Raw genomic sequence first — 26,677 nt, 5'->3', positions numbered from 1 at the left:
GCATTCAATAGTACAATAATATAGCTGCAGACTTGAGAATTTCTGTCAATAAAAGAAAATAATAACACGAAAGACTGGAAACACTGCTGCTCCTGCATATCTAGTGCCGTCTATGGTAGACTAAACACTTATTAACTCTTCCCTCCAAGCCGCCTAGGTAACTCAATTGGCAGAGCACTGGCTTATGATGACTGCGACCCGGGTCCGAATCCCGGTGATAAAGGAGCCGTATTTGTGGTGTACAAAGACAAAATTCCTGATAGTTTTTCTTGGGTTCTCCTGTTATATTATTCCTCAAAAGAAAGCGTAATTATTTATTAGTTTAAATAAAATGTTTAAGCACAATTTGTGCATATTACATATGAATGTTAGTTTAACATATGCATATGAATATAATACTTAAACATAAAACTGAAAACAATTCTCTGCTACCCGACCTGTTCACAACAACAACCTATATTTATTAAATTGAAAGGCAATAGAATTGCCAACATTTAATCACTGACCAACTGAATAAATGTGACTAATATGAATACTTTCTCTCCGATTGAAATTGTAAATCAGCAATACAAAAAAGACTTTTTCTATAGTTCAATAATAAGTTAGCAATGTTATAAAAGTGATAAATTATGTAAATAACAAGTAGTCATAATGTATATTTAAAATTGTCAGGTTGGCAACAGTTACAGCCAGTTATTTCCCATCATTCCCATCGGAACAACTCTCCAGTCCCAATGAGGCAAACCTTGCATAATTAAAGTTAAACCCCTGTTTCAGGTTGCGTCAGTCTGATTAGGCGTTGTACGCTTTCTGAGGCAGAAAGAGAGCTCTAGTGGCACTTCATTGGGTCCTTAAATCTGCATGGCTGAATCGACAGATGCCACTACATATAAAGGGTTCAGAGCCATAGCGGGCCAAGCGCCATTTATTAAAAACAGAGAAAGCAAAGGTTAAAGTTAAGTAAATACCATAATTTAATGAAGATTGACATATCATTTAATTTTAATGTGCATACTTTATCTTACTTGCTATATGTTTCGTTAAATTATGGTAATCACTTAATTTTAATTCTTGTTTTCTCCGCTTTTAATAAATGGCGCTTGGCCCACTATGGCTCTGAACCCTTCATATGTAAGACAAGGAAAAGACAGTTCGGACGTAAACAATAATTCCTAAATAAAGGCACAATAAGCCCATTTGAGGATGCAGTACGGTATTCGGGTCTCCATACAAAATTAAAAAATTCATTCCCCCCTATTTATAACAGAGGACCAATGCTCGAAATATATAAGTATAGAATACCGACAGTAGTTTCTTACTTCTGAATTTCATGACTACGCTTCTACTTACGAAAATGTATACGAATACATTTATAAATATTGTTTTTAGACAGTCGTTTCATAATGACGGTTTTTCGATTCTCATTTTAGTATCGAAAAGTAATTGATTTCCACATCCATAAATTAGCATGTTTAAAAATAAATTTCCGTGTCTAAAAGTACTTCTAAGCACGCTAATTAGAAATAATGAAAACATAAATTCCAACTATTTACTTATATAAATATTCACAACACAATTATTTAAATTTAAATTACAACAGTTGGAGATTTGATACATATATTATTTCCTTCTCGCAGTGACACAGTTATGTTCTGTAGCAGAATACTGGAACTCATTATTGTCCCAACGAGTTTTACCTTCTTGGTTGTATTTTCCTTTTCCTCTAGAATCTTGTTTTCAATTTTTTCTTGTTTTCTAGGAAACAATCACCGTAACTTACTACATATCCGTGAAATCTATCTCTTTCCATCATCATCATCATCATCATCATCATCATCATCATCATCATCATCATCACTACAGCCCGCGTTGAGCCTCGGCTTCTTTCAGGAACCTTCGCCATGAGTCCCTTTCCTTGGCCACCGTCCACCAGTTCTTAACTCCAAGCTTTCTCATGTCTTTCATGATACAGTCCTCCCACCGAAGTCTAGGCCGTCCAACTCTTCTCTCATTCCCTTCCATCCTCTTGACATGTCCTGCCCATCTTAGTCTGGAGACCCTAAATGTACGTAAATGTCGGAAGATTTGTATAGGCTATATAACTCCCTGTTACTCCTCATCCTCCATGTATATCTATCGTTAACGGGTCCGAATCTCTTTCCATACGAATGTAATACTATTTCGTCTTTAATATCAGAAGTACGTCATTGCGAGAGAACGAATCAACAATTTTATTCTCTTTAAAATATAAATACATTAGGGATTCTCGATCGACTGTCTAAAACTCGTTCTTAAAACCCTATCATTTCGCATCTCGTTGCGTAAATAGCTATTAAGGAATATTAAAAGCTATAACGTACTTTCAGTTAAAATTGAACACAGTATCTTCATGAATAATACTGAACATTTTGCAATGATATCATGCCAATTTGAATTTTTGTTGATTAGTGCATTTGTTTTTACTCGTAGGCCTATTGTAAGAAATCCTGAAAATCTCAAGTTTCAGAAATATAAGATCAAAAATATACCAAATCGAGGTTTTCCACTTACTAAATACAAACAACCATTCAAGCTTGATTTCGCTATAATAAAGCTCATGCTTTCAAACGAAGCGATTAAAAGAGAGCACGGTGTCTTACACAGGCTTGCGAAATTACGGTTCACAAAAACTTCTTTTAATTTATACTAAATTTACGCGTTCTTTGGGGCATTCAATCCAAAACTGAGCTGAGTTTTTCTCTATCGCATATGATTTTCCCAGCTTTAGCTAAGTGAATATAGCGTTATTGAATTTAATGTTTTTGTGACGTTTCTTAATCATAAACTCACCATAATTATATAAAAAAAATTATTTGGGGAGTTCACACAATCACGGCTAGCCATGTTTCACTACTACTGCCGTTTGTTTGCAATGACCACTAACAAGTTATAAACAATCGCCGCACTGTTGTATGAATGTTAAATGTTATGTTTCATTTAACGACGCTCGCAACTGCAGAGGTTATATCAGCGTCACCGGATGTGCCGGAATTTTGTCCCGCAGGAGTTCTTTTACATGCCAGTCAATCTACTGACATGAGCCAGTCGCATTTAAGCACACTTAAATGCCATCGACCTGGCCCGGAATCGAACCCGCAACCTTGGGCTGTTGTATGAATGCTGTAAACTGTCAGATCCCCTTTTCTATACTAACCCTAGGATGCATAACATGGGTCCATTGGACCCGGCGGAATATTTAATAATTATTATCTAAATAACTAATTCACATTGTGACTCTGCCCACTAAGTATGCTACTCTTGTTACTTCCTTTATACACCTGTAGCACATTTGTTATTTTATTCTTTTATTTTATATATGTTTTTTATTCGTGTTCATATATACTACACTTTTACATAACATGGGTCCAATAGACCCATTGCTTAAATGGTTTTATTATCGTAAGTATTATTGTAGTGTGCTATCTAAACAGAATCATATGAACTACTTCACATATTTTCATGAGTTGGCAAGACTTCTAGAGCTGGAAAGTGAAATTTCGGACGACGATTAGGAATATACATCTCCTGCAATTGATGGCAACACTCCGGATGAAGATGAAGTTTCTTCTGCAGAACTGGATAGTGATGGTGTGAGCATGAAGATGAAATCTGGATGCCTGTTTGACACCAGTCGACAATCAAAACACATAGATGAGAATATATTGCTTCTAGTGGGATGATATGGAGGACAGAAGCCACTGCTCAGAGTAAACCTCGTGGCCACAACTTTGTAAGATTTGTATTAAGTCCTTCAAGGGCTATAAGAACTGCTACTCTCAGAGGTGCCAGGGATTTATTTATCCCACAGAATATTTTGGATAAAACTGTGAGATGTATCAACTTAGAAGTAAAAAGGTTTTATCTACTAAAGAAAATAAAATGGCAAGAAGTATCAATAGATGAAATGGTTGCTTTTCTTGGAACTTTGTTGCATATGAGAGCAGACAAATCTTGGGATGTTCCAATAAGAGAATTTCTTCTTGGTAAATTTTTCTATCCATTTTATAGAGCTACAATGTCTGTGAATAATTTTGAAGCTATGAGAAGATTTTTAAGGTTCGATGATAAGAGAACACGGAAGGTTAGATTACAAACAGATAAACTTGTTCTTATTTCTTATGTGTGGCAAATATTTACGGAACAGTGCAGAAAAGTAATGGTCCCACAACCAAATGTCACAGTATATGAATAGCTGGTTTGTTTAGAGGTTGTTGTAGTTTTGTACAATATATGCCAAAGAAGCCAGCGAAATACGAGATAAAAATTATGTGGATGTGAGAAGCAGAAACTGGTTATACCGTTCAAGGGATTGTACATTCAGGAGAAAAATATCGGAGAACCGCCACAGAAGGATTTGGCTCTCAATATTGTGAAGTTTCTAAATTGCTGTGTACTTGGTACAGTCCGAAATATCACCATGGACAATTATTTTATAAATGTACCTTTGGCGCAATATATGTTGGAGAAGAAAGTGACAATTGTGGGATCAATTAGGCAAAAATAAGAGAGATATTGGAAAAGGAATGAAATCCAATACAAAATCGACCAGTGAACAAAAGTGTATTTGTATTTCACAAGGACATGAAAATAGTTTTTGCCCAAAGGAAAACAAATGCGCTATTCTGCTAAGTAGTATGATAATGCTGTTCACGAACATCACCCAAAAAGAAACCTGAGATTGTAAAATTCTACAGTCGCACTAAGGGTGGTGTTGATGTAATGATCAGAAAGTGCACAATTATACTTGTAAAATGAAAACCAAACGCTGGCCCATGGAGCTTTGCTGTAACATTGTGGACGTTACTGCTCTAAATACATTCATTCTGTATTGTATCCATCATCCCAGGTATCATAAAGGACTTTTACAAAAGTGGAGACTATTCATCAAACAGATGTCAATGAAAATGGTCAAAGCATACATGATTAGAAGATCGTTCAATCTCCGTGTGCATAAGTCGATTTATGTGGACATGGAAACGTTCATCACTAATCTAGGTAGTAGTGTGCAAAGTAACAACAACACTAGTGGCAACCATCAAAACATGAGGAGAAGATGTTCCCTATGTCCTACAGCGACAGATAGAAATACCAAATCTATTTGCTACAAGTGTACAAATAATGTTTGTTAGGAGCATAGTACAGTCGTGTGCAAGAAGTGTAAAGACTGATAAGATATACCTGTACTTGTGTGGTTATTCCTTACTGTTTCTTCTTCTTCTTCTACTTCTTCTTCTTCTTCTTCTTCAAACTCGTGGATACATTACATTATTATCCTATATAAATAAATATATGTGTTTGTGTTGTCGTGGCGTCGTGACCTAAGGCATCCTGCCTGGGACTCGCGTTACGGAATGCGCGCTGATTCGAGACATTTTCTCATGAAATTTCGGCCAGTGTATGGGACCGGTGTCCAACCAGCATCGTGATGCACTTGGGGAGCTAAGATAGGTAACGAAATCCGGTTACGCAAACCAGCTATAACGGCTGGGGGGCTCATCATGCTAACCACACGATACTTCCATTCTGAATGGATGACCGTCCACCTCTGCTTCAGCATGTGGCCGTGAGGCCAGCAGCCGGCTAGTCGGTCTTGGCATTTCGTGGGCTGTAGCGCCACGGATTATTCATCATCGTCATCATCATTATTATTATTATTATTATTATTATTATTATTATTATTATGTGTTGTAATAAGAACAACTTATTTTCACTCGGTACTTAGTTATAAAACTATATTATATTCTTTGCCCAAAGAAAAATATTAGGACCTACATTATTATTTTGTAGAAATAAATTAATATAATTATATATATTTGTATATTCACATCTTACTTAGTTATAAAATTTTATATTACTTTCCACAGTTAAAACTCCTAAATTCAAATTAAATTAAATGATACATTAATATTATTCCATTTTTATGTCTAATTCCTCATTAAATAGCATACGGGTCCAACGGACCCATGTTATGTAAATGTGTAGGAAAAGTAGCTCATGCATCCTAGGGTTAATATCATAGTAACATTAATTTCAATTTTTTGAAAAAAACTTTAGCTTGTAATGTGATATTTTAAGTGTTGTTTTCTGCTTTAGCACACAAAAATACGTACGGAACAGCTAAAATTTTCAAAAGAAGTTTTTTCATCGCAAGCCTGTGAATTTATTATTGTGTCTGATTGTAAGGCATTAATTATATGTCTATTTTTGTGCAAAATTATTTTGTCAACGTTTAATATTAACTTTTCTTGCAGCAATGTACCGGAATTTCTAAACTTTTATTTCCAGCCACTGCAGAACACTAAAGAAGGCTCAGTAAGTAATACAGACTTGAATCTAATTCAAAGTTAATACTGGTACCTCATTATGTGCAGATGTTAGGATTCATTTATTCATTCATAGTGTTCTGCCCAAATGCAGGTCTTTCACTGCAAACCCAGGATTCTCCAGTCTTTCCTATTTTCTGCCTTCCTCGTTGTCTTCGAATATGTTCCAAATATCTTAATGTCGTCTTTCATCTGATATCTTCTTCTATCCCGAACTCTTCTCCCGTTCACCATTCCTTCCAGTGCATTCTTCAGTAAGCAGTTTCTTCTAAACCAGTAACCCAGCCAATTTCTTTTCCTCTTTCTGATCAGTTTCAGCATCATTCTTTCTTTATGTATTCTTTCTAACACAGCTTCGTTTCTTACTCTATCTATCCATTTCACACGCTCCATCCTTCTCCATATCCAGATTTCAAATGCTTCTATTCGCTTCTCTTCACTTCGTCATAATATCCATGTTTCTGCCCCATAAAATGCTACACTCCGCACAAAGCACTTCACTAGTCTCTCTTCCTTAGTTCTTTCTCCGGAGGTCCGCAGAAGATGCTCCTTTTTCTATTAAAAGCTTCCCTTGCCATTGCTATTCTCCTTTTGACTTCTTGGCAGCAGCTCATGTCACTGCTTATGTTAGGATAATCGTATCTATTGCAGAAGGTAACATTTCCGCTGAGTAATATGTCCAAAGCTTTAAATATGGAAATTTTATTCGTTAGATATTAAACAAAGCTAATCAATAAGGAGCGAGATTTTATTTGGCGTGCTAGTTATCAAATATCCTTTGATACAAATATCCTCTATTATCAGGCAGTACATCTCACTTGACGATTTGTGTCAGAGGAAAAACAATTGTTTGTATGCATCTGAAGTCTAAGTAATGTAACATGTAGCTTAATCAGCGATGTACTGGAGGGGGAAAGGAACTAGCCACCCTACCCCATTATCTCCTGGACTAGTTGCCTCATAAGTGGTGCTTTTTGGTAACACTTGTGCGGTTCAGACCTGTCTTCGGACAGTTGACTAAACAACAGTTATTAAATGAAGACGAAAAAGATTTTTTTCAGGGTAAGATTAGTACCTGGTATTACATTTCTACACACATTAAGAATGATAAATTAAATTCCCAACGTTAATCAAGTTAAAAAGCATTAGGCTCAAAGTATATACATGGCTCTCATTTCAAAACTTCCCAGTCTAAATAACTAATTATTTGAATTGAATTCAATTTAAACAAAAAACACGTCAATTTAGATATTGAGGGCGAAGTCTGAAACCAGACTTAACTGCATTTTAGATTTCACCCTCTACCCTCAGTCACCCCACTTTGAAATTTTAAATGGCACCTCTATACTATTACACTTAATTATGAAAGAGCATTAAATTGTTTATACACCTCATTCATTTTACATATTTTGTTTTATATCGTTGTCTGGCAACTTCGATTGTTGTTACTGCTGATTAGTGCTGAAGCTACAAATACCATTGACCATTTCTTATAATAGTTGTGTTCGTGTATTAAATTATTGTAAAATGGTGTATACCCGTCAAGAGAGAACAGAAATCATATTTATTTATGGAGCTGAAAACCGTTGTGCTCTTGGAACTGCTAGAACTTTCAACGAGAGGCATCCTGTGAAAAACTTTAGTCACCGATGTGTCATAGATCTAATATGGAAATTTGAAGAAACTGGTTCTGTGTGCAATAAAGCAAATGGTCAACCTAGAAAACTCGATGAAACTTCGCAGATTTAAATACTAGGTCATTTCATTAATGAACCCACCACCTCCAAACATTTCGGTTGGTCCCATACATGAAGTCCTGAAAATGAACAAATTTTTCCCCTACAAAATACAGTCACCAACAGCTCAGCGACGACGATTTTGATAGAAGAGTAAAATTTTGTCTCATAGAATTGAAGATGATCCAAATTTGACACAAAATATTTGCTTTAGTGATGATGCAACTTTTTTCTTAAATGCGTTTGTCAACAAACACAATTGTAGGTACTGGGATATTGATAATCCTTATGTTTTTCGTGAAGATAATATCCAATTTCTTCAGAAGATCAATGCATGGGCTGGAATTTTTGGGGATGGTATTGTTAGACCGATTTTCATTGTAGAAAACCTGACTGGAGAATTGTATCTGAACACATTAGAAAATGTAATTGATCCACTTATCACACTATCGCTAGAGAACCAAGTCAATGAAGGAAACCTGGTGTTGGACGAACAAAATTTGCATTTTCAACAGGACGGAGTTCCCCCACACTATGCAGTACCTGTGCGACAATGGCTGGATAGAAGATTTCCTGGAAAATGGATTGGTAGGAGAGGTGCTGTAGAATGGCCGGCGAGATCTCCAGACCTGACGTCGCTTGATTTCTTTCTATGGGGTCATTTGAAATCAGTTGTTAAATACTCCTCCGCCTGAGAATATTCAAGAACTGAAAAATAGAATAACCCAAGAATGTAATCAGATTAGTAAGGAAACAGACCAAAACGTTCGCGAGAAGTTCCAAAATAGACTATATTGCTGTTGAATCAACAATGGAGCATATTTTGAACACTTGATTTAGTTAATAATTAATATTTGAGGAGAAAAATTCGCTCCGGCGCCGGGGATCGAACCCGGGTCCTTGGTTCTACGTACCAAGCGCTCTGACCACTGAGCTACGCCGAATTCAATCCACAGCACCGGACCGAAACTTCCTCCTTGAATGTTTCCCTTTTGGCCTGACTCCAAGTTAGGCATATATGTTGACGTATATGTCCAATGTCAATTGCCATTATATTAGGAGCGCACTCAGTTCAGTGACTTGTTTGGCCGGGATTCCGTAGTGAAATGCATAGTAATCTGTACAGAAATATGCACTGCTAGCTATGAGAATATTAAAGATATTTTTTATTAATCTGTCCTACAGAATAATATCTGTAATATTGACAATTAATATCTTTAACTTGATTTAGTGCAAAATAAACTGTTTCTTGTCAGATTGCCAGGTAAAAGATGTGAAATAAATGAATGAGGTGTGTAAATAACATAAATATTTAAAGAAAATAATCTGCCCTCAATGAGGGTGACCATAAAGATCCAGAATAAAAGCACTACAGAATAATTTAGAAAGACAAGAATTGTTTAGTAAAAAATTCAGAGAAATGCAAACCCAACAGAATCATCAATGGCCAAAATATAAATGGTAATGTAATATTTGGATTGAATCCTTAAGAATATGCTCTTTTATTTTCAAGTATAAAAATATAGGAGTGCCATTTGAAATTTCAAAGTGGAGTGGTTAGGGTGGGGGGGGGGGTTGAAATCTAAAATGCAATTAAGCCTGGTTTCAGACTTCCCACTCAATATCTAAATTGACGTGTTTTTTGTTTAAATTGAATTCCATTTAAATAATTAGTTATTTAGATGAAAGCCCTGTATGTAGGTGTAACGTTAAGTAATCCAAGCACTTTTGCATGGCAACGAAATGTGCAGTGTTTTGTTCACTGCATAAGGTTCATGTACGGTATCCAGTCTCACTCACCCCGGGCGGCTCGGTCCTGCCATCCTCCACGACGGTCTCTGGGTTCGCCGTCTCCATCCCCTCTTTAGGGTTCTTAGAGTCTGTGTCCTCAGGCTTCGCCGTGTGGTCCTGGGCTCTGCCGGGACACACAGTCTGTGTGGCGACCAAAGCTGAAACACACACATTATTGACGTAGGTCATTATATCATTATGCTAATATTACTACAGTGGCGCAGCCAGAATTTAGCTCTGGGGGAAGGAGGTTGAATTTTTTTTTCAAGAACTGACTATAATACATGCGGTAGAAAACTTTAATGTGTCATAACTTAAAATTACAGTTTGAATGAAACAGAACTTCTCATTGGACTAATAGCTCATCAACCAAATCAAATAAATATCCATTTGCTGCTGAGTCCACATGGACACAAATACAGCATATTATGCTTTCTCGGCAACAATGCAGTTATGCAAATGGACAATGCGTTATCACGACAGGTTAAAAAAAAAACTCTTTGATTTCATCTTTCACGCCACATTGCTTATTGTGCTGATGCATAAACATGAAATGTAAATTTTTCTCTCTGCAGTAAATTTCGTCGCATTTTACCCTTAGGACATAGGTTTCATTTCATCGGACTTCTTTTAATGTACGCAGGTTCAGAATTCAACATGATTGGTTTGGCAAAACTTTATGGGGTACTCAACTGTAGCTCTCTCCTAGGCAAAGAGTACCTTTGTTTAGTCTAAGTGGTAGTGTATAGTAGCGCATTTGCTTTTTTTGTATTGTGGTTACGAAATTAATGTGGCTTCAACATAGGCTCAAAACATTTTGGCGAATTTATCTGAAACAGATGCTCTAATTAAGTGTGTATGTTAACGTATTAAGATTTTATAAGCATTGACTTTGAAATAATAAAAAGTAACAGAACAAGACATGGAAGTTTGCAGTGAAATATATGAGAAATAGAAACTTTTAAAAGTTGATAAAAGAAGGTATTATGATCTGACCATGAAGACATTTCATTGTATCTAATAAATAAAATTTAAAAAAATCATACAGCATTGAAAAGAAAGGTAACAGATAATTTATATGTAAAACCCTTAAAGTTGATTAGGGCTGAAATTAAAGAAAAGTAACCTTTGAGTTGTTTTTTTCTGGAATTGTTTCGATCAGGCAGGAAATTTATAGGAAACTTTGTAAAATGCTTCCTCCTGTTCCTTGCTCCATCGAAGAATCCTTATAATATGCTTCTGCCGAAAATGTAGTTACACACTGGAGAGTTCTTATGCGGTCAGCAACAGTAAAATTGTCTTAACTTGTAAAACAAATCGAACTTTTCTCTTGAATAATGAATACATCATTGTTTTTGCTGACGGTACTTTTGATTATGCTCTCAATCATTTCTATCAAATCTACACCATACATTCGTGTGTTAATGATTTCAATATTCCTACGGTTACTTGTTTTTTATCAAATGGTAATACTCAAACATAGGGTAAAGATTGGTAATATTGTGATAGTTCTTTTTGAGAATTTATTACAATTTTACTGAGCGAGAGAAGGAGCGGTTTTGTGTAGAAACTTGCCCACGAATATTCTCTTAATACACTGACGCTAAAAACCGATCTTCTTTTCGCTCAGTAGAATTGTAATAAATTCTCAAAAAGACCTATCACAATATTACCATTCTTTACCCTGCTTCTTGAAGAAATTATGTCTCCAAATATTTGGAAAGCAGTTAATAATATTTCAAAGCTTTTGTTAGATTATGAATAGCATCAGACAATGCTGTGAAAATTAATTTTCCCAGTGTTAAGATTATGAAGTGTAAATTTCACTTAGGACAGAGTTGGCTTGGGAAAATTAAAGGAAACAGGGTATCAAACCAGGAGCTCCCGGAGCTCCGAAACAAAGTATCTGAAATTCGAAAGTGGTTAAAAACTATTATTCTTTGGTCTTTCCTATTTACCACCATCAGAGATATCAGATGATTTTGTAGAACTAATATCAGAAGCCCTTCCTGTTAGTGAATATTTTGAATTTTCTCATTATATTCTGGAAAACTATACTGAAACATCAACCTTCTCCCCTTAATTATAGGCTAAAGCACCACAATTTTGAACTGTTCGAACTACAGATGCGGCAGAATGTCACCACAATGAACTGCAACATGAATTTTGTGAGACATCCACCTATCTGCATGGTCACAGATGCATTAAATTAAAACAAAGATTATGTGGTGCTAAAGATGCGAAAAATAGAAATGGGAAGGACAGTAAAAAAAGGCCGGAATGGACAAACACGTAAGGAATTGTTCATCTTGAGTCAGTATGAACAATACACTTCGAACAAGATCTCCCGTATACAGTAAGTTACTTCAGCATGTATTATCAAGAAGAATTGGTGAGCACAGATTTAAATTTTCATTACAATGTTGACGTGAGATGAAATTTAAAATATTTATGTGTTGAAATAATAAAATTAAAGTGCGACGAAATGATCGACGACTATATTTCTTTTATTATACTTTTAATTCGGACTCGGTGTATTTCAACTCCTTGCAATTTTTAGCTAGTTCCTTGAGAATATATTTGATTCATAGAAATGTTTTTATATATGAATGTAGATGAGAGCTAGTACATTAAGGCGCTCCTCCCCTGTGCTGTTCCTAAGGTGGGCCTACGTTTTTTTAGTAATGAAAAATGGCTTTTAAGAAGTACGAGCAGTTACAGAGAGAGTTGCCATTAATGTGAAAAGCTTGTTAATCACTGGAAGTAAGTCACTGTTATTATAATGTTGGAGAACTTCAACAACGTTCCTTTCTTTTCTCTTTTTGAGGGCTCTGGGGGGTTACTCCAAAACCCCTCGTCGCTGCGCCAGTGATTACTATAATCAATAATTCGAGTACGGAAACCACACAATTTTGAAGCATTGCAACAAAATGGCGGATAGATAGGTTGCATTGAATAAAAGTTCTATGCAGTAACCTCTTTATTATAGCTAGTGCACACAACACGCTTTGAACCGTGAAGTCGAAGCGGGAATTCTGAACGCTTCTGTCTTTCATCCAGGCCGTCCGGGTTCGATCCCCGGCCAGATTGTGCTGGAATACGTGGTGATCAAAGCAAGCGTTGCAGAGGGTTCTACTCGGGGTACTCGCGTGTCCCTCTATCATTGCATCAACACACACAACTTCCCCCTAATTCCATCTATTATCTGGAATAGTAATCATAGGCTGGGGCGATGTCTTGGAAGGTACTAGGCCTACGGGTTTCCAATGCTGATACAGGAAGAGCTTGAGACTCCGGGCTTCTAGGGCTTATTAACTACTCGTGTGCGAATTGGACCTGAATCTATGGGGGACTGGGGCAGAATGCCCTTGATCTACGCTGGTTCAGGAGGTGCTTGGGGCTTCGGGTCCCTGTAGCACATCAGGCATACGAATTATCGAATATGGTAAAATGATAATATCGAATATTATCTATGTGGCTACATCGAATAATATAAATGTGATGCTGACAGGTGGACTATCCTGCCTCTGCCCCCGATAGTCTAGTCACATTAATTTATTCCATGTAGTTATATTTATAGTAGTAGCCTATTGGCTGTAAACAAATCTACAGCATCCAGTATATTCATAATATTGAATGTAGTCAAGTTTATAGTATTTTAAGTAGTCACATACATTATATATAATGTAGTAACACACTATTCGATATAGTCAAATTCATAGTATGCGATGTAGTCATATTTATAGGAGGCCTGTTTGATGTAGTAACAGTTATAGTATTCGATGTAATCATATTTACAGTACTCCCATATAGTCACATTTGTAATATTCAATGTAGTCACATTTATTGTATCTGATATAGTCGCAATTTAAAATATTCGATGTAGTCATATTTACAGTAATCAATGTAGTCACATTTGTAATATTCGATGTAGTCATATTTATAGTATTCGATGTAGTCACATTTGTAATATTCGATGAAGTCATATTTACAGTAATCAATGTAGTCACATTTGTAATATTCGATGTAGTCATATTTACAGTAATCAATGTAGTCACATTTGTAATATTCGATATAGTCATATACACAGTAATCAATGTAGTCACATTTGTAATATTCGATGTAGTTATATTTAAAGTATTCAATGTAGTCACATTTGTAATATTCGATGTAGTCATTTTTATACTATTCAATGTAGTCACATTTGTAATATTCAATATAGTCATATTTATAGTAATCAATGTAGTCACATTTCTAATATTCGATGTAGTCATATTTATAGTATTCAATGTAGTCACATTTGTAATATTCGATGTAGTCATATTTACAGTAATCAATGTAGTCACATTTATAATATTCGATGTAGTTATATTTATAGTAAACAATGTAGTCACATTTGTAATTTTCGATGTAGTCATATTTATAGTATTCAATGTAGTCACATTTGTAATATTCGATGTACTCATATTTATAGTATTCAATGTAGTCACATTTTGTAATATTCGATGTCATATTTACAGTAATCGATATGGTCACATTTGTAATATTCGATGTAGTCATATTTATAGTATTCGATGTAGTCACATTTGTAATATTCAATGTACTAGCATTTATACCATTCAATGTAGTCACATGTATAGTACCCAATGTACTCTTATGTACAGAACTTACATGTATAGTACTACTTATAGTCACATGTCTAGTACTTAATGTAGTCACAGTATGTATGATACTCGATATAGCCACATTTACAGTACTCAATGTAGTCACATTAAAATATTCAATGTAGTCATATTAAAATAGTAGAAGCAGTCACATTAAAGTACTAGATGTAGTTACATTGACATACTAGATGTACTTACATTAAAATACTAGATGTACTTACATTAAAATACTAGATGTAGTGATATTAAAGAACTAGATATAGTGACATTAAGTACTAGGTGTAGTCACATTGACGTACTAGATGTACTTACATTAAAGTACTAGATGTAGTGACATTACAGTACTAGATGTAGTGACATTAAAGTACTAGGTGTAGTGACATTAAAGTACTAGATGTAGTGACATTAAAGTACTAGATGTAGTGACATTAAAGTACTAGGTGTAGTGACATTAAAGTAATAGATGTAGTGACATTAAAGTACTATATGTAGTAACATTAAAGTACTAGGTGTAGTGACATTAAAGTACTAGGTGTAGTGACATTAAAGTACTAGATGTTGTCACATTAAAGTACTAGATGTAGTGACATTAAAGTACTACATGTAGTGACATTAAAGTACTAGGTGTAGTGACATTAAAGTAATAGATGTAGTGACATTAAAGTACTATATGTAGTAACATTAAAGTACTAGGTGTAGTGACATTAAAGTACTAGGTGTAGTGACATTAAAGTACTAGATGTTGTCACATTAAAGTACTAGATGTAGTGACATTAAAGTACTAGGTGTAGTGACATTAAAGTACTAGATGTAGTGACATTAAAGTACTAGATGTAGTGACATTACAGTATTAGGTGTAGAGACATTAAAGTACTAGATGTAGTAACATTAAAGTACTAGATGTAGTGACATTAAAGTACTAGATGTAGTGACATTAAAGTACTAGATGTAGTGACATTAAAGTACTAGATGTAGTGACATTAAAGTACTAGGTGTAGTGACATTAAAGTAATAGATGTAGTGACATTAAAGTACTAGATGTAGTAACATTAAAGTACTAGATGTAGTGACATTAAAGTACTAGGTGTAGTGACATTAAAGTACTAGGTGTAGTGACATTAAAGTCCTAGATGTAGTGACATTAAACTACTAGATGTAGTGACATTAAAGTACTAGATGTAGTGACATTAAAGTACTAGATGTGGTCACACTAAAGCAGTAGGTGTAGTCACATAAAAAAGTACTAGATGTAGTCACATTAAGTACTAGATGTAGTCACATTAATGTACTAGGTGTAGTCACATTAAAGTACTAGATGTAGTGACATTAAAGTACTAGATGTAGTGACATTAAAGTACTAGTTGTAGTGACATTAAAGTGCTAGATGTAGTGACATTAAAGTACTAGGTGTAATCACATTAAAGTACCAGATGTAGTGACATTAAAGTACTAGGTGTAATCACATAAAAGTACTAGATGTAGTGACATTAAAGTAATAGATGTAGTCACATTAAAGTACTATGTATAGTCACATTACAGTACCAGATGTAGAGACATTAAAGTACTAGATGTAGTGACATTAAAGTAATAGATGTAGTCACATTAAAGTGCTAGGTGTAGTCACATTAAAGTACTAGATGTAGTCACATTAAAGTACTAGATGTAGTGACATTAAAGTACCAGGTGTAGTCACATTAGAATACTAGATGTAGTAACATTAAAGTACCAGGTGTAGTCACATTAAAGTACTAGATGTAGTAACATTAAACTACTAGGTGTAGTCACATTAGAGTACTAGATGTAGTGACATTAAAGTACTAGATGTAGTGACATTAAAGTACTAGATGTAGTGACATTAAAGTACTAGATGTAGTGACATTAAAGTACTAGATGTAGTGACATTAAAGTACTAGGTGTGGTGACATTAAGGTACTAGGTGTAGTGACATTAAATTACTAGGTGTAGTGACATTAAAGTACTAGGTGTAGTGACATTAAAGTACTAGGTGTAGTGACATTAAAGTACTAGGTGTAGTGACATTAAAGTACTAGGCGTAGTCACATTGAAGTACTAGATGTAGTGATTTCAAAGTACTAGGTGTAGTCACATTAAAGTACTAGATGTAGTGACATTAAAGTACTAGGTGTAGTGACATTAAAGTACTAGGTGTAGTGACATTAAAGTACTAGATGTAGTGACATTAAAGTACTAGATGTAGTGACATTAAAATACTAGGTGTAGTGATATTAAAGTACTAGGTGTAGTGACATTAAAGTACTAGGTGTAGTGACATTAAAGTACTAGGTGTAGTCACATTAAAGTACTAGATGTAGTGACACTAAAGTACTAGGTGCAGTCACATTAAAGTACTATGTGTAGTGAATTTAAAGTACTAGATGTAATGACATTAAAGTACTAGGTGTAGTGACATTGAAGCACTAGGTGTAGTGACATTAAAGTACTAGGTGTAGTGACATTAAAGTACTAGATGTAGTGACATTAAAGTACTAGGTGTAGTCCCATTAAAGTATTAGATGTAGTGACATTAAAGTACAGGATGTAGTGACATTAAAGTACTAGATGTAATCACACTAAAATACTAGATCTAGTCACATTAAAGTATTAGATGTAATCACATTAATTTACTAGATCTAGTCACATTAATGTACTAGATGTAGTGACAGTAAAGTACTAGGTGTAGTCACATTAAAGTCCTAGGTCTAGTGACTTTAAAGTATTACATGTAGTGACATTAAAGTACTAGGTGTAGTGACATTAAAGTACTAGATGTAGTGACTTCAAAGTACTAGATGTATTGACATTAAAGTTCTAGGTGTAGTGACATTAAAGTACTAGGTGTAGTGACATTAAAGTACTAGGTGTAGTGACATTAAAGTACTAGGTGTAGTGACATTAAAGTACTAGGTGTAGTGACATTAAAGTACTAGATGTAGTGACAAAAAGTACTAGGTGTAGTGACATTAAAGTACTACGTCTAGTGACATTAAAGTACTAGGTGTAGTGACATTAAAGTACTAGGTGTAGTGACATTAAAGTACTACGTCTAGTGACATTAAAGTACTAGGTGTAGTCACATTAAAGTACTAGATGTAGTGACATTAAAGTACTAGATGTAGTGACATTAAAGTACTAGGTGTAGCGACATTAAAGTACTAGATGTAGTGACATTAAAGTACTACGTGTAGTGACATTAAAGTACTAGATGTAGTGACATTTAATTACTAGATGTAGTGACATTAAAGTACTAGATGTATTCATATTAAAGTACTAGATGTAGTCACATTAAAGTATTAGATGTAGTCACATTAAAGTATTAGGTCTAGTCACATTAAAGTACTAGATGTAGTGACATTAATGTACTAGGTGTAGTGACATTAAAATACTAGGTGTAGTGACACTAAAGTACTAGATGTAGTGACATTAAAGTACTAGGTGTAGTGACATTAAAGTACTGGATGTAGTGACATTAAAGTACTAGATGAAGTCACATTAAAGTACTAGGTGTAGTCACATTAAAGTACCAGATGTAGTGACATTAAATTACTAGATGTAGTGACATTAAAGTACTAGGTGTAGTGACATTACACTACTAGGTGTATTGACATTAAAGTACTAGGTGTAGTGACAATAAGTACTAGATGTAGTGACATTAATTTACTAGATATACTGGCATTAAAGTACTAGTTGTAGTGACATTAAAGTACTAGATGTAGTGACATAAAAGTACTAGTTGCAGTCACATTAAAGTACCAGATGTAGTGACATTAAAGTACAAGGTGTAGTGATATTAAAGTACTAGGTGTAGTGACATTAAAGTACTAGGTGTAGTGACATTAAAGTAGTAGGTGTAGTGACATTAAAGTACTAAATGTAGTGACATTAAAGTACTAGATGTAGTGACATTAAAGCACTAGATGTAATCACACTAAAATACTAGATCTAGTCACATTAAAGTATTAGATGTAATCACATTAATTTACTAGATCTAGTCACATTAAAGTACTAGATGTAATCACATTAAAGTACTACATGTAGTGACATTAAAGTACTAGACGTAGTCCCAATAAAGTACTATACGCAGTCACATTAAAATACTGGATCTAGTCACATTAAAATACTATATGTGGTGACCATAAAGTACTAGATGTAGTCGCATTAAGGTACTAGGTGTAGTGACATTAATGTACTAGATGTTGTCACGTTAAAATACTAGATCTAGTCACATTAATGTACCTGATGTAGTGACATTAAAGTACTAGATGTAGTGACATTAAAGTACTAGATGTAGTGACATTAAAGTACTAGATGTATTCATATTGAAGTACTAGATGTAGTCACATTAATGTATTATATGTAGTCACATTAAAGTATTAGGTCTAGTCACATTAAAGTATTAGGTCTAGTTACATTAAATTACTAGATGTAGTGACATTAATGTACTAGGTGCAGTGACATTAATGTACTAGGTCTAGTGACATTAATGTACTAGGTGTAGTGACACTAATGTACTAGATGTAGTGACATTAAAGTACTAGGTGTAGTCACATTAAAGTACTAGATGTAGTGACATTAAATTACTAGATGTAGCCACATTAAAGTACTAGGTGTAGTCACATTAAAGTACCAGATGTAGTGACATTAAAGTACTAGATGTAGTGACATTAAACTACTAGGTGTAGTGACATTAAAGTACTAGGTGTAGTGACATTAAAGTATTAGATGTAGTGACATTAATTTACTAGATGTAGTGACATTAATTTACTAGATGTACTGACATTAAAGTACTAGTTGTAGTGACATTAAACTACTAGATGTAGTGACATTAAAGTACTAGGTGTAGTCACATTGAAGTACTAGATGTAGTGATTTTAAAATACTAGGTGTAGTTACATTAATGTACTAGATGTAGTGACATTAAAGTACTAGGTGTAGTGACATTAAAGTACTAGGTTTAGTGACATTAAAGTACTAGATGTAGTGACATTAATTTACTAGATGTACTGACATTAAAGTACTAGTTGTAGTGACATTAAAGTACTAGATGTAGTGACATTAAAGTGATAGGTGTAGTGACATTAAAGTACTAGGTGTAGTGACATTAGTGTACTAGAATTAGTGACATTAAAGTACTAAGTGCAGTGACATTAAACTACTAGGTGTAGTGACATTGAAGTACTAGATGTAGTGACATTAAAGTACTAGGTGTAGTCACATTGAAGTACTAGATGTAGTGATTTTAAAATACTAGGTGTAGTTACATTAATGTACTAGATTGTAGTGACATTAAAATACTAGTTGTAGTGACATTCAAGTACTAGGTGTAGTGGCATTAAAGTACTAGATGTAGTGACATTAAAGTTTAGGTGTAGTCACATTGAAGTACTAGATGTATGGATTTCAAAACACTAGGTGTAGTCACATTAAAGTACTAGATGTAGTGACATTAAAGTACTAGGTGTAGTGACATTAAAGTACTAGGTGTAGTGACATTAAAGTACTAGATGTAGTGACATTAAAGTACTAGATGTAGTGATATTAAAGTACTAGGTGTAGTCACATTAAAGTACTAGGTGTAGTGACATTAAAGTACTAGGTGTAGTGACATTAAAGTACTAGGTGTAGTGACACTAAAGTACTAGGTGTAGTGACATTAAAGTACTAGGTGTAGTGACATTAAAGTACTAGGTGTGGTGACATTAAAATACTAGGTGTAGTGACATTAAGTACTAGGTGTAGTGACATTAAAGTACTAGGTGTAGTGAGATTAAAGTACTAAATGTAGTGACATTAAAGTACTAGATGTAGTGACATTAAAGCACTAGATTTAATCACACTAAAATACTAGATCTAGTCACATTAAATTATTAGATGTAATCTCATTAAATTACTAGATCTAGTTACATTAAAGTACTAGATGCAATGATATTAAAGTACTACATGTAGTGACATTAATGTACTAGACGTAGTCCCATTAAAGTACTATATGCAGTCACATTAAAATACTGGATCTAGTCACATTAAAGTACTATGTGTGGTGACCTTAAAGTACTAGATGTAGTCACATTAAAGTACTAGGTGTAGTGACATTAATGTACTAGATGTTGTCACGTTAAAATACTAGATCTAGTCACATTAAAGTACTAGATGTATTGACGTTAAAGTACTAGATGTAGTGACATTAAAGTACTAGTTGTAGTGACATTAAAGTACTAGATGTAGTCACATTGAAGTATTAGGTCTAGTCACATTAAAGTACTAGATGTAGTCACACTAAAGTAGTAGGTGTAATGACATTAAAGTACTAGGTGTAGTGACATTAAAGTACTAGATGTAGTGACGTTAAAGTAGTAGGTGTAATGACATTAAAGTACTAGGTGTAGTGACATTAAAGTACTAGGTGTAGTGACTATAAAGTACTAGATGTAGTGAGATTAAAGTACTAGGTGTAGTCACATTGAAGTACTAGATGTAGTGATTTTAAAATACTAGGTGTAGTGACATTAAAGTACTAGATGTAGTCACATTAAAGAACTAGATGTAGTCATATTAAAGTATTAGGTCTAGTCACATTAAAGTACTAGATGTAGTCACACTAATGTAGTAGGTCTAATCACATTAAAGTACTAGGTGTAGTCAGGTTAAAGTACTAGATATGGTTATATTTGTAGTACTACTCGATGTAGTCGCATTTACATTACCCCGAAATAGTCACACGTAGCCTAAAATATCCGATGTAGTCACTTATGTTCGAGGTAGTCACATGATTTAATACGATGTAATCACATTTGTAATACCAGTATTACATGTAGGCACATTTATAGTATCCACGATTGTGATACGAAAAATAAAATTTTGCACAATAAATTTTCTGAATTGGAAAATATTTCCTATAGTTTTTCCGGAAATTTCCGCCTGACCTAATCGTTGGCTTGTTCGCTCCCTTAGTTTCAGCCTTAAAAGCTGCACATGTCTGTAGACATCAGCTTATCAAATATAACTCTTAAATCATTTTAACTTTGATGGCTGTGGCAATAGTGATTTCAAAACAGAGCCACTGTCAAATAACTTTACTTTAACATTCATACTAATTAAGAAATTGACGCTGACGAATATCGTATTCTGGTAATAATCTAAGTTGTCACAGCACTATTGCCTCCATATAGGGCTGATGTATGCCTATTATTTTAAAATAACACTGAAGTTTGAATATACATGCGCCGCTGAAAACAAAATTTTTACATTTTTATCACTGTCATAATACATTTTACTTTTAATTGCACTATACATGGATGTTCGCTACATTAACGCATTGACTATTGCACAAAGAACACATAAGGAACGAAATGTAAAAATTATAAGCTGTTGTTTCAGAAGTTGCGCCACTAAGCATCAAGCGGTACTTTCCGCTTCTTCCACTAGGTGCCTTTAGACGCTGCATCTAGCAGGGACGGCAACATTTCAAAACAAAATTATATTAAACGTGAGGCCTGCGTCGGAGATTAGTGGGATTAGTGACAGGTTAGGTTAGGTTAGTTTTACAATATTATTCACCAATTGTTCCGACCGCCCATAGCGCTGAAAGAAATACTTTCGCATTTCTCCACAATTGGTGACACTGAAATCCCTCCTTATATTACGTCACATTAAGAAAATATGGCAGTTTTCTTCCTTCACGCACTACAAATTTGGTGTTTAAGGTATGTATTTAAACGGATTGGGTAGGCATCCAGCTCTGCTATTATCTGTGCATTTCGAACTGACGGCTCAAAGTCAAGGAATGGAATGCATTAGCCACGTGTGCTTACCCCAATCCTGGACCATTCTCCTCAACTAAAGTCAGCTGGGACAGCCGGAATTATCAGTGCTTCAGATCACAGTTTTCAGTTCAGTGGTTCGTGCGTGGTTTGCACTTTTATACGTTTATACGTGACCTTAATTCGCCAGTTCGAAATGCACAGATAATAGTGACCACATCTAATCTCCTTTACTCCATACTATAAAGGCTAGCGATTTTGCTGGTATTTTAGAAATGTTTACTAGTGGCGCACACTTATTCAACGTTTATCGAAATAATTAGTATTGCTGGCTGGAAAGCACAATGTGGTATATGATTCGTGAATCCCCGACTTCTTATGTCTGTAGACTCTACTTTATTTTTTTACAGTGCATTCACAGTTCAATCAGTCACCCATAGACATAGCAAGTTTAACGTTCTACATTGTATTGAAAGGAGTACAGGCCTATGATTGTTTCATGTAGTTAATTTCTAGGCCTACACAAGATTTATTTTAAAATCTTGATCCATTTTGATTTATGCGTGTAGTTTTCGTGTTATTGCTTAATACAGAAAATGTGTCATAAATGGTGGATATTTGAGCAGCAATTAGTTCATTTGCCGGTCCCTTTCTTCGTCCATTTGTTGTTACTTTCGAGGATAAGAGGCGAGTGATAATATATTACGGGCTACTAGTACAACTACAAAACTTAGCAAAATCAAAGAGCTAAAACAAAAGATAAATTTTTCAGTAAACTTTATAATTATAGCGGTGAAATTATAAAACTCAGCAAAATCAATAAGCTTAACAATTACTTAATAAGAAGGGAAATTTTCAGGAAAATGTAAAATTTTATCAATACAATTATAAATCTTGGTAAAATTAACAAGCTAAAACATTGCTTAATAAAAGGATACATTTTCAGAAAAGGGTATAGAATAATTATACCAGTTGCTTACAAAACTTTGCAGAATCAATAAATTGAAGGAAAATACTGCTTAATAAGAGAAAAATTTGCATCAGTAGGTGTAACACATTTTGGTATCGCACTGTTATTTTTCATTAGAAGGTGAATATTTGGTGGTAAGAGAATGGACAAGAATGTAGGGGAAAACTGAAATATACTTGAAGTAGCCTAATGGTAGGAAACTAAACTTATTCATCAGTACTTCATTCTCCATAAATCTACCTACAACGTCAGGGGCTCGATCTCCAGTCAGTAACCAATATCACTGTGTGAACAGAGCTATATAGTTTGTAGGAACAGTGTGGTTGGGTTAGGTTAACCAAATTCTAGGTAATCTTATTTGATTGGAACGCTAATTTTTATTTCTGCGACGTATCACCTATACGTCTGTATTATTATAATAGCATTGCCAAGTCTGGCAACACTGTCCAATAGAAAATTATAATTTTGCTTCCTTTTGGACTCGGTGGGTCTCTGCACTACTGCCATTGTTATCAAACATGAAGCGCCTGAAGTTGTAATGCGTCCAAACTTCATTGAACTTCACTGAGTGCTCAGACTTGTGAGGACTTGGTAGCAGGGCCTGGTAATACTGAACGAGTGGCTTACCTGTACACACGGCGAGAAGCAGGCGCGACCCGTGCATGGTGAATACTCTCTGTACGGGCGGGCGACCTCTGCACTGGCGATCGATAGACGAGCCAACGTCGAACGACGCACGCGCCACACCCTTCGTCAATAGCAGCTTGCGAACCTCGTTGAGCAGAAAAATAGTCCAAGTTTGATAAAGTTCGCTCATCAGTTAAGTAACTTTCCACATTTCTAATATTTATGAATAAAGATGGCTAATGGCATGAAACAATACACAAGCAATAGACTGAATTTGATTAATTACGTAGCTACAGTAGTTATGTTTGCTAGAGTGCGTGTGCGCGCGCTTGTGCGTAGGCCTATATATGCATGTATGTATTAAGTAATATATGAATGTACATAGGCCTAGGCCTAAATATGTATGTAGGCCCTATGTACTGTATGTATGTATTAGAGATGAGCATAGGCAGACCGTGGTCCTCCAACCGACTACCTGTATAGCAGTAAGACCGCCAAGCCTACCCGCGGTCCTCGTGAACTCTTGCTTCAGCGTTCGTGCTCGTTGCAACGAACTCTAGCCCATTGAGCCCGAGATCCCTGGCCCGCGGAGCCCACGCAAGTCTACCTGAAGACCGCGGCGATTCCTTCACAGTTCGTGTGAACTCCGATCCCGTCTCAAAGACGACATAGCCTTCCTTTTTCTGTCCTCTTTCATCGATTGATCTATTACTATTTGCTTATACAGGGACCTCATTTTATTTTACTTCAATTTTTATTGTACCTGAGTTTTTTAATGTACTTCACTCCCACCCCTTCTACTAATGAAGTTCAACCGGCCTCCACACAGATCCAAGACCGCATATACGGTCATAGTAAACAGTACGTTCCAAAAATATGTTCGCGTTTTCCAGTGACGAAAGAGCTTTCAATATTGCATCATTTTCCATTTGCCTACGTCGCATCCCGGTTTCCCCCACCTGGTTCTATTCGCCTCTCTGTAAATGCTAGTGGCTGGGCTGTCTTAGCTCTTTTCTGGGAATATTAATTTCTGTTAGGAATTGGACGTCTACGTAATATTATACCCATACAATTGCTTAAAATAACTTAAATAAAAGGGCCTCGTAAAGTAATTAACTGTCACGTGATTTCCTCCCTTTCTACGACGCTGCGACGCAACCACTTGGACGGACAGTAGATAGCATGTCTGAGTAATTATATCTTTTCGGATCGGGCAGAAGTGAAGATTGAATTTACAGTACGTAAGCTCTCTTTTATAAAGTAGGTACAGAATTATTTCAACATGAGTTACTGATACGAAGTACGAACCTGGTAATTGGAATTACGTACAATAGTCTATAGTGAGACAATATGCACATTAGAACTGAAGCCTGTATCGAAATGAACGGCCACCATTTTCAAAAATGTGTTTAAATATCCATACTATGAGTATTTTTAAATTTAATTTCATTCTTTATAGTGTACGCTAATGTGTTGTAGACAGTATAACATACACTGCATAATGAATACGTCAGCATGGAAAGCTCAGTTCGTGAGTAAAAACACTCATTGTTAATACTGTACTGTATTTTGATTAAACAAAAACCTAATGAAAATTATCAAACTCAAAATCGCGATATTTCCTAGTTTACGTAAATGGATGAACTACTTTTCTTCCCTCCTATACCTAGTAAAGTGATTTGTTTGTATATTACGCCAGTAACATCGAACTCCAGTCGTGGAAGGAGGTAGGAAACGGTGTTTCCGGTTCTTAATCGTTGATCCAAAGGTATAGCCAGGTTAATATTAGAAATGTTAGTAAAAATAAAATGATGTCCCTGTATAACATTAATAATTCATTTTGTAAATAATGCATTACAACACAATATTCTTTTACTTTATGCATAATACTAATAATGCTATGCGCGCGGAGGTGGGGGACTCAAGACCGAGCGAGGCTGTGAAACCTGTTCTGCTTTATACTGTTCACCCAATATAACATATTTCTGTAAATAATCTTATCCTTTACTCTTATTATTATAAAAATAACAGTATTGTCACACTAAACTTGTTCACATTCGAATGAAAAGTAAAACATAGAAAAAACTCTTATTTTATACAACATTACATCTATCCTTCAATAAAGAGTTAACAAATAAATGAAATGGCAATTTTCTGACACTTTCAGCATTCATTCTCATTATTAATTGGATAATAACATATATTCATTGTTCCCAGATGTGTCGTCCGTATGACTTTCGTCGATTATCAATCGTCTACTCTTATTTTTCATCTAAACTAATCTTTCCTCCATTGTAAGAAGCTTATATATTTCTCCACTCACTTTTCATCCACCTATATTGTTCATCTACAAGGATTTTTTTATTTTTCGTCCATATGATATCACGGTCATAGAAAATAATAATAATAATAATAATAATAATAATAATAATAATAATAATAATAATAATAATAATAATAAAGTATATTTAATGTAAATACCTTTCGTTCACTTTAAGTTACTGTGAAGGAAACTGTTTACGTGTTACTGTCCGTACTAATGAATTTACACCTCTATATCGATAAGCTACCCCTTTTAGATATGCAGTGTGCTTTACTTGGCCCGCGAAGTAAGAGCAACGGACGATACAAGCCTGCATGATAATTATGATGACGCAACTTACACTGTGTCTGTGTCTGTGTCTGTGTCTGTGTCTGTGTCTGTGTCTGTGTCTGTGTCCGTGTAGACAGAGGGCAAAGTGAAAGGGAGAGC

The 26,677-nt window shown here is 34.9% G+C and overlaps 2 protein-coding genes across 4 annotated transcripts in view; one reads left to right on the top strand and one right to left on the bottom strand.

The window, feature by feature from the left end:
• The window catches only part of LOC138696315 (lysosome-associated membrane glycoprotein 5), a 44,504-nt gene extending 20,374 nt beyond the window's left edge, over positions 1-24,130 (bottom strand). Inside the window, exons 1-2 of the mRNA XM_069821104.1 lie at positions 23,926-24,130; positions 9,899-10,047 (exon numbers count right to left, since the gene is read on the bottom strand). Of these exons, the coding sequence (XP_069677205.1) occupies positions 9,899-10,047; positions 23,926-24,115 (339 nt within the window). The 5' untranslated portion in view covers positions 24,116-24,130. The remainder of the gene's footprint in view (positions 1-9,898; positions 10,048-23,925) is intronic.
• The window catches only part of LOC138696321 (F-box/LRR-repeat protein 7-like), a 122,797-nt gene that overhangs the window by 34,016 nt on the left and 62,104 nt on the right, over positions 1-26,677 (top strand). The window lies entirely within an intron of this gene.

The sequence above is a fragment of the Periplaneta americana genome, chromosome 3, assembly GCF_040183065.1.
Source record: "Periplaneta americana isolate PAMFEO1 chromosome 3, P.americana_PAMFEO1_priV1, whole genome shotgun sequence".
Classification (NCBI taxonomy): Eukaryota; Metazoa; Arthropoda; class Insecta; order Blattodea; family Blattidae; genus Periplaneta; species Periplaneta americana.
The sequence above is the reverse complement of the archived record's forward strand: the minus strand, read 5'-3'. Positions and strand labels throughout refer to the sequence as shown.